The sequence below is a fragment of the Channa argus genome, chromosome 16 (genome assembly GCF_033026475.1).
Source record: "Channa argus isolate prfri chromosome 16, Channa argus male v1.0, whole genome shotgun sequence".
NCBI lineage: Eukaryota > Metazoa > Chordata > Actinopteri > Anabantiformes > Channidae > Channa > Channa argus.
Window position 1 is genome coordinate 7,271,978 of NC_090212.1, and position 15,289 is coordinate 7,287,266.

Consider the following 15,289-nt stretch of genomic DNA (forward strand, 5'->3'; position numbering starts at 1 on the left):
GTGCAAGTTGCTTTAAAAGGGGTGATTACTTATGTAATCACTTTATGTTGTGAATTTATTGATTTATTGAATTTTAATTGAATTTAGTTTTTACTTGAAAATGGGGGTCTTTTTTATATTTTTAGTTAAAAAAGCCAAATGAATAAAAAAAAGAATGGTGAGAACCAGGGAGATGAATAATTTTTATAGGCACCATAAGAATCGTGTCAGAGTTTTAAATCTTAGTAGTGTCTTAAAATGAAGTCTGCCTTCTGTTGTTATTCTCTGTCTTATATTTGGGATACTTACTCTTTAAATCTGCATAATGCTGTGGGAGGTGCAAACGTGAAGTACAGTTTTGTTGTGGAGTAAGTTGATGGGGGAGGTCTACACCCCACCATGGTTTCTATTTGCTAATCTATATTTTTTAACATGTGTTGACAAATTGCACCGTGAAATGTCTTGCAGAATTAGCTATTAGCAGTTCCTGTTAGCAATTATGTCTGTGACCACATTACAAACAGGAACTAAAAGAGTTGCTCTGAATGTGACAGCACAATGTGTGTTCAGAGATATCACCGGGACAAAAAGTAATGCGAACGTTTGATTCAATTTGTATGAATTTGTTTAAAAATGTAAAGAAAATAAGATGTGTCACCTGTAACCATGGATGGCTGAGACACTTGTCCACACTGTACCTCTTCCTCATCTTGACTTGAAGAAGATTGTTGATCAGATCTGTGGCTGTGAGGGCAATAGACAAAATGCAGAATGTAGAGACAAGATTCTCTTAGTCCTTCAAAGCAAAAGATAAAGATCAGCAAAACTGCACCTGTGGTTTGTAGTTAGCTTACTAAACATTAGCATGAACACCTGCATTGGTTGTTTAACCTTTCAACATATTTCACACTATATGTGGGAGAAGCCACAATTCGAGCAGTAGGGGAGATATGAAAGTGATTCATTAAAGTAAAGTTCAGCCACCCAGACATGTAGGTGGGGAGGACATTGCAACAAAACAGCCACCAGACCATCGAGAGCTTATAAGGCCACACTAGCTGCCAGATTAAATCAAAAATTAGTGAATATTTGGATGTTTAAGGGAAAAAGCAAACAAACAAATACCCTCTGTAGAGATGTCCTTCCAGGGAGTAGGAGGGTACATGAAGGCAGCATTCTGGATCTGGTCATTAATGTCCTCATCTTCATTAAAAGGGAAGGTTCCACTCAGGCTGACGTACACAATGACTCCCACTGACCACATGTCTAAAGAACGGTTGTATCCTTTACTGCGCAGCACCTCTGGAGCCAGGTAAGCAGGGGTGCCCACCACTGAACGCCGAAATGACTTCTCACCGATGATACGGGCAAAGCCAAAATCACACAGCTTTACCTGTAGAAGATAGAAATAAATCCAATGTGGACACACTTTGGAGAAAGAAAAACATAGATGCACATATATTTACAAATGTATACCTGAGGAAAGGGTTCTGCAGAGGCCAGTAGTACATTCTCAGGCTTCAAGTCACAGTGAACAATGTTCTTGAAGTGCAGATGTCTCAAGGCCACCAGGATCTGTTGCAAAGCAAATTTCAAAGGCACGGATTTAGCTCCAGAAATGGAAATAACAATAGTCTAAACTCCAATCTCTAAATGTTTTAACATATGTATAATGTATAAGCTATGCTGTTGACATACAGAAAACTAACAGGCCTATGAGGATAATAATGCCCTTAAAGACTTCCATCTTGACCAGTACCTTCACATAAAGACATGATCTCATCTCGTCAGACCATCTATATTCACGAGGCTTGGCGTAAGCTAAGGCTGCACGCATGTCTGCCTATGGCTCTCTCCCAAAACCACAGAGCGCCTGGCTCCCCTGTCCTGACCCTGGCTTTGACAGAAGTCTTCCCGGCCACATTAAAGCCAGGCCTGCCACAGCTAATGGGGCTGTTGTTAATGGACCTGCTCCTGTTTGGGACCCGGGATTCACGGAGGCCCAAGGGTCTGCTGCTCTTCTAATCAGGCCACAAAGCCACTAGCACACTGCAGGCTGTAATCCACGGCCAGGGAGGAGGCTGTGATGCCATGCAGACCAATCCTGTAAACAATTCCCTCCTAATCAACTCACCACAAGAATAAACAGGCCATAGAGTTGGAACAAAGACTCATCCATAGTGGGCTAACGTGCCCCAAAAACAGAAGGGAGGCTATAGAGAGAGGGGAAGAATGCTATAATGGAAAATAAATGGAAAAGACACCAACATTGCTAGTGAAAAGTGAAGAAAGATGCTATTTAAAAGTAAGAACTCTGCAAAGGCAATGACACACGACACAAGCTGCTGCTTTCATACGGCAACCTTAGACTAAGGAGCACAAGAATACACTGACCTGAGTGACAAGGAATTTGGTGATGCGTTCGGGCAATTTGCTCTTTTCGCTGGACAGGATCATCTCCAGCATGTCCCCGTGCAACTTCTCCATGACAACAAAGACCCGCTCTGGAGTTTCAAACATACACTCCAAGTTCACGATACCTGGATGATGCAGGTTCTGAAGAAAAGCAGATAATGGCATAAATTCTTTACCGTTTGATGACTGATAGCACAGAAGTGAAAGTGCTGCACTTGGTGTTATTATTTGCTTTAGTTTCATGCAATAAATCATTTCAATTGTTTAGTAGATTTTGGTCATTACCTGTAATATGGCAACTTCGTTTCTTAACTGACTCTCTTGCTTGGTAGGAAATCTCATCTTGTCAATAACTTTAATAGCCACATCTCTGCCACTCTTTCTGTGTTTGCCTAAAATCATTTGGATTGGTAAAATAGAAATAAATAAAATACTAAACTTCATTAAGTCCATAAATTTAATACAATTCTCAGTGGAAATACAGCGTATATAAAATGTAAGCAGTAACATGTGAAAAAAAGAAACATACCTCCATACACAATGCCGAACTGGCCTGACCCCAGCACCTCATCAGAGAATATTTGGTACACCGAAGCAATGTCCTACACAGAAATAATTTACACTTTACTAATGTACTGTACTTTCCTTTTACTTGTGGAAACAATCAGTTAACTTTCCATGCTGACACTGGCAATCACTAAAAGGTTACATCATCTAAAGCTAGGCTAAACTCCCTTCCTCTTCAAAAATGTTTTCTGGTATTACCAAATATTTAACTTTCACTGAAAGCAGAAGTAAAACTGAGACAAAAATCCCTTGATTAAAAAAAAACCTGAGGCCGCAGCTTCCCCATTCGTGCAGCATTAAAGCCTCCATTGGAGGTTTCAGTAAAAGAAACAGTAGGATACAGTTTCTGATGTTACCACAACAGCTACTTAAATAGCACACGAATGCATGCATATGCGAGCAGGCTGTGTTGGGAAATTGTGCAATAGTGTGTCAAAGGAACGAGAAAAGAAGCCTCACTGACCACATTCTCCTGGATCTGGCAGTTGGACACAGATATGCTGATGGACAGCTCTTCTGGAAGAGAAAACACAGAATGTGTCCACCTCCAACAAGTGAAAAACATGACCTTATGCATAAACTGATTCTAGACAAAGGCACATTGCTCACATACTAGTATTTTTTTTAAAGTTTCCTTCTTATCACAGCTGCATGCAATAAGTCACAGCCCCAGATAATGAGGCATTTTATTACAAAATAAATTGGCTATAAATTTTATCTGGGAAGTTGTGTGTGACTGAATAGCTCAAGTATGCAATGCATTTCATAACTGGGAAATTAGCAGGCACAGGCGCTCATTCTAAATACTGGCCGATGAATAAAAGTATGTACAAAACATGATGTTGTGAACATTTATCTAATATTATACACAAAAATGTATTTTAATCTCAAAAAAAAATGCACAAATAACCACATACTGTATGTAAAATATCTGTAGATTAAATATTATTAATGCTTCTAATAAGCATGAGTTACATGTGGCTCTGTAATCAACAAATCAGTGTATAACTACAGAACTTCAAATGAATATGCACAGGCTTACATATAATACCTGTGTTTGTTGTCAAGGCTCAAGCATATGTTTGTTTTCTTTCAAAACCTGAGAAAATAACACATCTGACCCAGCTGTGAGTAAAGCTTAGACATGTCAGTTCATTTACTACTGTGAAGCACAGCGACAGGTCCTTTGGGGTAAAGACATTAGCACAGGGTTTTCCCTGCCTATTGAAACTTTAGTTGGGCCACCTTGTGGCTAGACTGACCACATTAGCCGAGGTGGTGCAAAGAACGCTCTCCTTTTTACTTGGGCAAACCTCAGACTTTCAAAACACATAATTGAGGTAAGCAACACATTTCAGCTGTTGTGGCTCTGTTAGCAACCAATTTATCTTTATGCTGAGACAGGAAAAACCCTCCTCCAGTAAAGGCCATCACTTAAAGGGCAAATGCAAACTCAACTACACAGTCATAAACTGACTCAGCTACTAACTGTTGTATATTAACAAATATGAGTCATAATAATCACTTTCTTCATTTTAGCCTGATCATCGAGGAGTTTTGTAGCCTTTAGGTGATAACCTGAAAATATCCATTAAATATGTGAAACTCTAAACTACTCTATTGGAAAGTCTAAAGCTAAACAGAAATATTCCATCAACTATGGGCTCCTAATGTGACAGGTAATGCACCATTTGTTGTCTTATTCACAGTTAAAAGAGCAACATGTTACTATATACTTTATCCACACCATTGCTTTTAAAACAAGAGAGCTTTCATGTTATACTTACTGTGATCCTTGCCCTGACATGCAGCACTGGCCACACTGGGCTGAGGGGTAACGGGCATCAGGGCCTGTCTGATGGCCTTCTCCCACCCCTGAGCCACCTCCATGCCAACTCCCGAAGCAGCCAGAGCAGGGCTGTGGTAGTGACTGCCGTTGTTTTCCCCTACATAGTAGACCATGGTGGCTGTGATGATCTCAAAGCAGTGAGGGTTGCTGCCCTGGGCCAGATTACTGTAATCTCTGGACTGTTCAACCTGCAGGATCTCAGACAAAGGGATTTCCTGTGGGAAGAGTGAAAGACATAAATCAAAAATAAAATGGTTGTGTAATGGTGTACTGGTTGTCTGCAACCATCACACCTGATACATACATAGTTTTCTGGTGTTTGGGACCAAAGCACCACTCACTTTACATATGTGCATACGTGTATTACACAGGCAGTATGGTAAGAGGGTGGCAATTCAAGAATACTGGGAAGATATCCGAATTCCTCAATGGATAATAGACATCAAGATACATCGAGTTTGTTGTAGCCTTCAAAAACAAGGTTAGCAATTTTCTATAATGTATAAGAGATTATTAACAGAGATTTTCTCATTTACAAACAAATAATAATCAAAGGAGAAAGCCAAAGCATGTAATGTTCCACTTATAAAATACCATCAAAGAAACAATGCTGATACAGGTAGTAAGACTCACTCACTCTAAAAGTCTTCACATTCACTCTTGTTTGGGAGTCGATTATATCATTCCAGCTCTAACTTTGTCCTTTTCCTCTTCTCTCTCTGATGAGCACATACAGAAAGCACAGCTGGAGCACACTTTAAAAGTTTCCCCTTCCCCTTCAAACTTATTGTCAAATCAAAGAGAGGAGGGAGGGTCAAAAATTAAAAAACACAGAATTTCCAGCCAATGGGGGCTCACACAGGCACACGCTGTCCCCTCCGCATGGCTCACCACAGAGTATCAGATGAAGTGGTTGTGGTTACCGGGGCCAGGTCACGTGAGTGGGGCCCTGTGGTGGCTGAAAGGCTCTGGTTCCCTGATTACAAGGCAGAGTCGGCCAAAGACTCCATCTGAGCACGAGCCGCTGGCGCTACCGCTAGCCACTGAGACGAAAGACACTGCAACTACCGTTCTTCTGCAAGCTAGTGTGTGAGTGGGTGGGTTTGTGTGTGTGGGGGTGCGACATTTCAGTGTGACAGGACTCAATCCGCCAGAGACAGAGAGAAGCCCCCTCACCCCATAAAAGGTTTTTTAGAGAAAGCCACAAGTACAGGGGTCTCATCTTCAAACGGGAAGCATGGCTTATGGATTCCAAATGGTGAAAATGGCTGCCATGCCTAGCAAGCAGACTACCACACGACCACCAATAATTAGATTGGAGGACAAAGAAAGGGGAAGGACATTGGCCACACTGATGAGCAGCAGGACTAGAAACCTGAGGGAAATTAAAGGGAAATGCCCAAAGCAGACAGTTACTCAGATACAAGCTAAACATATGGAGAGTTTGTGGCTTCTGAAATGAAATCCCTGAAGCAATGTTTTCTAATGTATGTATAGCAAAGGATCTCATGTTGTCTATCATTGATAAAAATCTGCTACGCTGAAGCACTAGGCATGGGACAGACCGAACTTTGAAAGCATTTACAGCTAGCCTTCAATTAGTCTCTTGAATGTCTTAAACAGAGCTCGGTGCCAAGTTGATAATAAAGAGCCACATAAAGCTGCCAGTAAACACACCCGTAGGAGTCAGTCCCCACTGAGGTTTCCTTTCCAAGGATATAGTGGCAAGGCATGCAGGGTGTGACAGAATAACTGGGAGAGAATTGTGAGGGAATTAAGCTTTTTTTTCAGGCCTGTATCAGAACCAGTGCAAAATGGAGATGTTAAAGAAAAAAAAATAAAAGCAGGACTATAGATCCAGCTGTGTGTAAAACCACCTGTTTGATACACACATACACAAGATGTGAATTTGCTTGCTCTCACCCTGGAAACTGCATCCTACACTTCATCCCACTGCAACACAGCTCTGACCACAACTTGAGGAGGCGTCACGATCTCAAAACACACAAAGCAACATGAACAATAAAATGATCACATCCCCCACTCTACATACACACACACAACCACCAACACACATGTGGAAGTCTTTACCTTGCAGGGTGTAGTACCCTCTCTCGGTCCTCAGTGTGTAATTACTATCCTATTAAGCCCCTGCGGCAGTGTAATGACTGACTAGGGTTCTGGCAATGAGCACAAGTGTCACACACTCACTACAACTGATTTGACACATCAAAATTCACTCACAGACCCACTGAATTGTAGAGTGGGTTGTGCGAAGTGAATTGTGAATAATTTAAAAAGCTTACATCAGGTAATTTTAACAATTGTGCATCAAGTACTTTTTTTTTAAATCCAATTCTTTTATTAACTGGGGATCCCTTTTGTCAAAACTTTTATTCTTTCTTCAAAACTCCTTCAAATGTCCCATCTGATCTGCTACATAATACCAAAACACAATGGCAACTGTTAGCAATTCCACCCTTTCACTTCATACAGGGAAGAAACCAGACTGCAGAGTGAAAAACCACAGGAGATATTTCAGTGGGCTGAACTGACATTAGGGTAGTTTACAGTTGCAACACGACAGCCCTTCAAACTGAGTCACACAGCTGTCACTGGTTAGATGTTATTTACATAGCTCTCAAAATTGTGACAGACAATAATCAAACATGGATATAAAGATGTAGCCTCTCCAAAATTACCTTAGTATCACTATTTTACAATTCACAATTCAGAATTCAGAGCAGTGGTAAATGTTCAATGCTGTGAAGCTTTTATGAGGAATTTCTAGAAATAAATCCCCAAGGATTCAACACAACTTATGAAGCTGCTTGATTTGTTTACATTTTAATACATTTTTGTTTAAATGTGGAGTACAAAACATTGTTTCTAAGAACGAGGCACAGATGATAGCTTTAAGCTTACTTTGTAGAACTTGGCTCCGGTGTCGTTCTGGAATAGACTCAGACTCTTGCTGTCCAGTCTCCAATAATGTCTCTTCCGCTGTGAAGGGGAAAATGAAAACCAACTTAGTCCAAAAGACAAAACATACATTACCTACCAATACTGTAGTAGTCTAAATATTTGTTTCTAGCGCAAAACACCTTCTTTTCTGGATTCAACACATTTTCCTCAGCATACAGGTGAAGCACAGGCCACTTCCCCCTAGGATTTTGAGGTTATCAGTCTTACCAGGTTGTCCCTGCTTGTATAATGAACCATCCAGCCCTCCTTCACCACAGTGGAGCTCCTCCTCTTGGTGTGTTTGATGGACTGGACCACCCGCATCAAAGGGATGTTGCTGCTAGTTGAGGGGCTAGACACACACACAGACACACACACACAAAAGATTTCTGTTATTGAAATCAGCAATACTTATTTAGAACTCAATATAATAAAACAGTAAATGGTTGCATTTTGATTCCCATGCAGCCAGTTCAGAATTCTTTTATATTTACTTTTTTAAGCAGCCAATGTCTGGTAGATCTTTGCTATAAAAATGTTGTACACATATTTTATGTTGTCAGCAGTGGTTACACTGGCAGAACTATAAAATTCTGCTGTTTGTGTAGAATAAACACCGGAATTAAGCAGTTAGATGATGTGGTTTAAAAAAGAATCGAATCAGTAAATTGAATCAGTGTGATGACCTTTACTGCAAGTGTTTACTTTTACCTTGTTTCTTCTCTCTCTTTACTTAACTGCCCTACAAAGGCAAAATGCCATTAAGTCAAAATCAGTCCTTCAGCTTTAGCCACCATAGCTGAAGTAACAAAGTAAACAGTAAACAGGCTCAGATCTACAGAAACACCATCAGAAAAGGGTGTAAGATGTCAAAATCACTGTCTTCATACCTAATAGTCTTGATGGGCTCTTCATCCTTTTCTCTGTCCAAGAAGGGAGAATCTAGGTCAAATATCCTCTCCTCTGGTGTGGAGGGCTCTTCTGGATCATCCAGTCCCCTGCCACCATCCATATCACTGCTGTCCACCTCCATTGTATCCATGGTAGTATCAGAATCTGGCCCGGGGCTGGCTGGCTCTGCACAGGCACATGAAACATTTAAATATTTAAAAAACTAAATGTTAGATATACAATTGTCACATTGAAACATTATATAAAACTTACCACCATTGAAGTCCACCTCGCCCAAACAGTCTCTTGGTACCTTTGAAGCACAACGCTTATGGCAATTGAATTTGCAATCTGCAAATAAAATTTATAGTAAAACAGTGTTACCGCACTGCTAAATTCTTCTAAAATCAATCACAGTGTGTTTGAAACACACTCTATTTATGCAGTCTTACCTTTACACTGCATGCCCTGGCGGAAGAGACCCTTCAGCAGACGCTTGCAGTACTGACAGATAGTGGGACGAGTGTAAGTGTGAATGGCAAAGGTGTGTGGCACCTTAACCCGCCCTAACACCATCTTCTCCATCCAGATAGGCCTGCCGCTCCAGGACAGGATCCGCTTCCCTGCCTCCTGATGGGACCTCTGCTGCAGAAGTTGGACGGACAGATGCAAGAGGAAAATGAAGGAAGGTTGGGAAGAATTACAAACCATATGTAGGAAGAAATAAGAACGGAAAGAAAAAGATGTAAGAACAGCAAGCTCAAAGGAAATATTTGAGCGATAGGGAAAGACAGAGTGAATAATGATATTGCAGCGACAGGAGAGACAGAAATCAAGGGAAAAAAGAAAAGAGACATATTTCATACTAGGATAGCATGAAGATAATAGTGATTGAAAAAAGGTTATTATATTTGTCATGTTTTACCACATATGAGCATTTACTTCAGATTTTTTATGAAACAAATTGAGCCATCTGGAAGCTCCTGAAAGAACTAGGGAAGGAAGCCGTCTTTGGTTTTGCCAACAAGTGATGAGATGCATAAACTTGGATTTCAATGGACTTTTAATGTCATTAGCATAATTACATTTCCTGATGACCTTTCATGGGGACAGAGACAAGAGGAGAATATTTCAAGGCTTATGCAAAAACTGTTTCATAAGACCTCACTAAGGATCTCTCCACGGTGCTCCATGGAGCTCAATTCAATTTTCTGCATCAGTGGTGTTCTACAACAGGGCCCAGGAGATTCAACCAGGGAAAAAGTGCCAAATTTGATGAGTTTAGAAACATTTAACAGCATGCAGAGTGACTGCCTCACATTCTTGGCCAACTCACCTGGCTTCCAGTCTGATTTAGGATTATGTCAAAACTCCAGCCATCTTATGTTATGCACGAGGATAAAAAAATATCACCCTCCTTCATTAAGAGAAAAAGCACATAATGATCCTTCTACCTTTTCTGCTGTGCCATTTGCATAATTTTTTGGCTTGTTCCACTATATCCAAGCAAATGTATACAAGTCAAACTTCCACCAATAAGAACTCACCTCATCCTGGAGAACCACAGGATGTTCAGGAGGCACCGGGCGGGGGACAGAGATAGAAGGTGCAGGCAGTGAGACATTGGACAATCGCCTCTTCCTGACACCAGTACAATTATTTGGGATTTTAAAGGCGCAGCGCTTGTGGTAGTTTAGCCCACATCCTAAAACATGAAAACACAGAGGAACTTAGTCACCAAAACTAGATAAAAGGTACATCAATCTGTGAAATTAAAACACATTCTTGTGCAATCAGTTACGTGTGGCCCCAATAATGAGTAGATTCATATATGAGAATTTGTCACTATCAATGTAGATACATCACTGGCAGATAATCCAGGTGAACACAGGTGAAAAAAGTGATGTTTTTGTGTGGATACAGCAATAGACAAGCTGAAGTTCTAAGAGTTATCCCTGTGATACAACAGATGGCCATGAAGCAGTCAAAGCCTTGTTCCGTCATATTTTGCCAAGTGTAAGTGTTGTGTTTGTGCTTCCAACCTTCACATTTGAGCCCCTGTCGGACCAGACCCCACAGCATCTCCCCACAGTAGTCGCAGAAGGTGGGGGCCTTGTAGGAGTGGACAAAAAGGGCATGGGGTCGAATCTGGAAGTCTTCAACTGTGGCTTGAGCTGGAAAAATACACAAGATGAAGAACTAAAACTAAATTATGAAATTCAATTCAGTGTAAAAAAATAAATGAAACTGACAAAGTGAGGGGAGCCAATTATCACATCTATTTGGTAACTGTATTTCTGAATTGCTAATTAACTCAAATGAGTGCCATATCCACACTGCTGCAGTAGAGGGCGTCACATCTGCAGTAAAGCAACTACAATTCCTTTTATCAAAGTTACAGGGCACACCCATAACACACCAGTGAAGTGATCCTCTAGATGTGATCGTGTAAGGCCAGATCTGATCTGTGTTAACATACTTCAGTCTCAAATCGTGCCGAGCTGTGGGTATGTCTCTCCTTCTGTTTTGCCCTGATTCTCTCTAAATTTTTGGTGTTCTGTGTCAAACAGACACACCGTGTTCATTGTTAGAAACAAGACGTTGGTTCATCATGAATCATCAAATACGTGAAGATGAATAAGATGGAGGTCTGCCTGACCTGCAGCTCAACCTGTATTTGTGTGTGAGTGAAGTCTCTGCTTTCAAAGCCTGCATTAACAACCTGGTTATATGCAATCAATTTATGTGGGTGCAGTGACAGACAAGGTAATGGTCAATCTTTACACTTGGTTTAAGCAGCTTACCCTATGCGGTGGCAATGCTGATGTCATCTAGTGTGTGTGTGTGTGTGTGTGTGTGTCAGTTAATTCCTTTGGTTGGGATTCAACCAAACACATTTTTTTCTTTGGACAATTGAGGAAATTTTCAGCTGTTGTTGCTGTGATGACATGCAGACTTTAACAACAAATACTACATGTGGCCAGTAAAAAAATACTTCTGCACTTGCTCCATACAAAGAGAAGAGAACACATGCCTGAGTTAAAAAAAAACTACCAAAGACGTAACAGAAAGTCATATTCAATCACTCTTGTCTGTTAATTTGACAAAAGAATGCAGCATTTCATCAGGCAAGTCAGATCAAAGTTCAAATGTAGGGTCAACAAAAAATAACCAAAATAAAGAAACAGTCACAGGCTTGGCTCACTGCAGTGAAAATTGTCTGAGAAATGTATTAACACTTAAAATTGAAAAGGTCATCTGCAACAATGTACAACACATAATTTTCTCCATTTCAGAGAAACAACAGCTGGTGGGGAGATGTTCACTGTTTTTGTTTGATTTGAAACAGAAGAAAGAGCTCAGTCAGGTCACATGTCATGAGGCGAACACAGCTCCAGTGCACACACACGAAAAGCAGCATTCATGAGTTATTTCACACACATCCACAAAACAATTGGCTGCTTCTTAGCAGTCACAGTGTAAGTGTATTGCATGTCATGCTAATTAATATCAAACAACACCAAACATAAACTCAACACATTGATTTTTCAGCTCTTGTAGGCACACATGAATGCACCATCAGTTTTCTTTGAGTCACACAGTTTCCATTTGGATGCCACAAGGTTCCCTCTGACAAAAACAAGTTTGCCATATTTATGGCAAACAGTAGGTACTGTAGAATATCAATTTCACACGGCCAGTGGTGGGGAATAAGCTTGACAAAGTGGGTGGGAATTTAAGTGAGTGAAAAGCAGTACAAAGGGACAATCGGTCAGGCCAAACCTCAAATCTCATGGGCCGAGACGGCCTGTGCAGTGTCTGCTGTGACTAGGACCGCCCCGCACATCAGAGCATGTTTACACTCAGCGGGTCTACTACAATCACTTACTGCAGGAAAAACAAGCTCTCTTCTTTGAGCCCACAGCCAAGAAAAAGTCAGTTCTGCCTCCTCCTCGCAGCAAGACAGATATTCAGACCATCTCCCTCCCACAGCCACAGAATTCAACAACAGGTTGGTTAAGAAAAAGTGAACAGAAGATGAGAGGAGACAAATTGTGGGGCGGGAAAGGTTCATATTTTCTCTGAGCCAAATGAAAGGTCTGGGAATGTGGATCTCTCAGCTCATGTTTCTCAAACAAAAATGAAGCATCTGACATAGCAAAGCCCCTCTCATGAGGAAGGCCAAGATTGTTGAGTGCTAGATTAAATTTAAAAAAAGCATTTATTGCTTATGTAGCAAATCCAAGATCCTCTCTGATGGTTTTCATCAAGTGTATCTCAGTCTATAAACTGCATTGTTGCACTGGAGCTTACACCTGCAGATGGATTTGTTGAGGTAGAAGGGATTAAAATGAGAGAAAGCTGAGTAAGAAAAGAGAGCAACAGACACTGACACAAAAGAGAGCATAAGACAAACACAGACAGTCAGAAACAAAAAGAAAGGAAGTTCTCCAGTCCTTAGTCTACATTCCTCAGCCCTAATGCTTCAAGTATCTTCACATCCTAAACCTATACAATCATCCCCTGTCTAAATCCCTGCAAACAATAGTCTCAGTCCAAGAGCGAGGGAGAGATAATCAGCACAGGTGGTGTCAGGTGCTTCCCAGTGGAGACAGATGGGACAGGAGAACAGATTAGAGGAGAACAGATACTCTAAGCCATTTGGTGGTCTCAGCACTGCACAGGAAGCTGATTCATTCATCACAGGAAATGACAAAGAAAAACCAAACACCTGTGCAGCTGCTACAAAGGTGTAGGAAGAAAGAATACAACATGCAAATGTATCAAAGAATAAAAAAACAAAAACAAAAACTGGTGGTGACGAATTAACTTGAATAAACAAAAATGAACAGGAATAATATCTGGGATGTTTAACTGACAATAGGAGGCTCTTACAACAAGTATCTTACCCACTAAAGTGCCCCTAAGCAAGACACAACAGGTGTATTTACTGGAAGGTGTGTCAAGTATCAAGTGGGCCTTCTTGCAGTTGCAGACACCATTGTTTGGACTTTAAGACATGTGGTTTTTGCCTGCTGCTTGGTAGAATTCTCTGTTCATTTCTCCCGTTTTGGAAGTCGAAAGAAGCATGACCTTAAGTCTGTTTGTTCTATACTTAAAGAGAGTCAAACAAAGCTGTGTGACAAACTCACCGCTTTGCGATTTGTACACAGTCTTTATTGGTATTTCAGCTGACATCAGTGAGTAATCATTGCAATACCATTCCCTTTCCCCTTTTCTAAATAAATGGGTCAAATATGCTGAAGGTCTGCTGCTGGTTTTCTCTCACATAGATCAATATTCTTGCTTTATGTTTGGATATCGTCTTTGGATATTAAATTTGAAAGTAAAAACACCAAAGACACCCAAAGCCATGAGGTATAAACTCTGTGACAGAATGATTAAAACTTTGTTCATTCTGTTCCTTTGGATCTGCCAACAGCAACAGTTTATGAAGGCCTGTTGAGTCAATGTTTTTTTTCCCTTCACAAAGATGTTAGTTAGTAATTCATTATAAAACTGCTTTATTCATAAAATGATCAACACATTTAAGGTAAGACACTGCAGTATACATACCAGAGAGCACCACCTCAATAAGGTCTCCTTCGTGGATTTCTTCTGCCGAGGTAAGCCTCTGTAGGATGTTCTCATCATTTAGGTTGTGGCGGAACAGTAGGATCTTGTCATACATGCCAAAGAAGCCACACTCAGGGAACTGCAGAGAGGTTGAAATGAAAATGTAAGTATAGTAAAGAAGGAAACAATACAAAATATAATAATAATAGAGTTCCACGACAGTCAGAAAATATACACATGGAATAAGAACGAAGTAATGATCAACCTCATTTGTCTGACTCACAATCTGTTCTATAGTAAAACCTGTGTAAATGCACACAAGCACGTACTTGCTCATATTACATCATTTCCAATGGCTTACATCACCATGGCTATCAAGGAGTATTTTGAACACAGTGGCTCAGGAAGAGGGCACCTGCTCAGGTCTCTTTTCCTGTCATCACAGGACTCAAAGTAATGAGCTCAGAGAAAATACCATAAAAAAGACCTGTGAGTGAGTGAGAAACTGACTGCAATCAAAATTTTTCGTTTGCATATATTTTACCGTGCATGCTTTATAACCACACCTTAAGTCTTTTTTTCCCCACACAGTTTCCAACTGATATGTTCATGTAAATCCGAATTAATTATGAAACATTACTCAAAAAATGCTGTAGCAGTAGTAACTGTACAAAAGCAACCAACTTAGAACAAACAACTTAGAAGTCACTAGCAATTCCTGGACAAAACATTACCAAGCCAGGTCATGAACTGCAGCTGAAGGCACCGTTGTGAAGTCACATAATGAGGGGACAGGGGGACAGAGAGGAGGGTGCGAGAGGGAGATGTGGTGGAGGAGGACGACTAGGAGGTAAACATCCTGAGAGCAGGAGAGGAGAATCAGCGCACAGGAAGTGCAGCGCCAGTCAAAACTGAGTCACTTCCTGTACTCAGGGTAACTCAGAGCCTCTTGGTGAGCAATGTTCTTGACACAAGGAAAGGGCTACAATGAAATAATATGCACACATACACAAAAAGCTACTGTCCACGGATCATAAGTACAAAATA

The 15,289-nt window shown here is 40.7% G+C and overlaps 1 protein-coding gene across 2 annotated transcripts in view; it reads right to left on the reverse strand.

Annotated features, from left to right (window-relative positions):
* The window catches only part of prkd3 (protein kinase D3), a 34,963-nt gene that overhangs the window by 2,224 nt on the left and 17,450 nt on the right, over positions 1-15,289 (reverse strand). Inside the window, exons 3-18 of one of the 2 annotated variants that reach the window (XM_067479112.1) lie at positions 14,243-14,381; positions 10,708-10,839; positions 10,213-10,370; positions 9,118-9,307; positions 8,939-9,016; positions 8,665-8,851; positions 8,003-8,126; positions 7,736-7,813; positions 4,749-5,025; positions 3,425-3,477; positions 2,924-2,996; positions 2,680-2,786; positions 2,374-2,535; positions 1,456-1,554; positions 1,105-1,372; positions 638-723 (exon numbers count right to left, since the gene is read on the reverse strand). In XM_067479112.1, the coding sequence (XP_067335213.1) occupies positions 638-723; positions 1,105-1,372; positions 1,456-1,554; positions 2,374-2,535; positions 2,680-2,786; positions 2,924-2,996; positions 3,425-3,477; positions 4,749-5,025; positions 7,736-7,813; positions 8,003-8,126; positions 8,665-8,851; positions 8,939-9,016; positions 9,118-9,307; positions 10,213-10,370; positions 10,708-10,839; positions 14,243-14,381 (2,211 nt within the window). Of the gene's footprint in view, positions 1-637; positions 724-1,104; positions 1,373-1,455; positions 1,555-2,373; positions 2,536-2,679; positions 2,787-2,923; positions 2,997-3,424; positions 3,478-4,748; positions 5,026-7,735; positions 7,814-8,002; positions 8,127-8,664; positions 8,852-8,938; positions 9,017-9,117; positions 9,311-10,212; positions 10,371-10,707; positions 10,840-14,242; positions 14,382-15,289 lie in introns of both variants that reach the window. The other variant, XM_067479111.1, reaches the window with a different exon arrangement.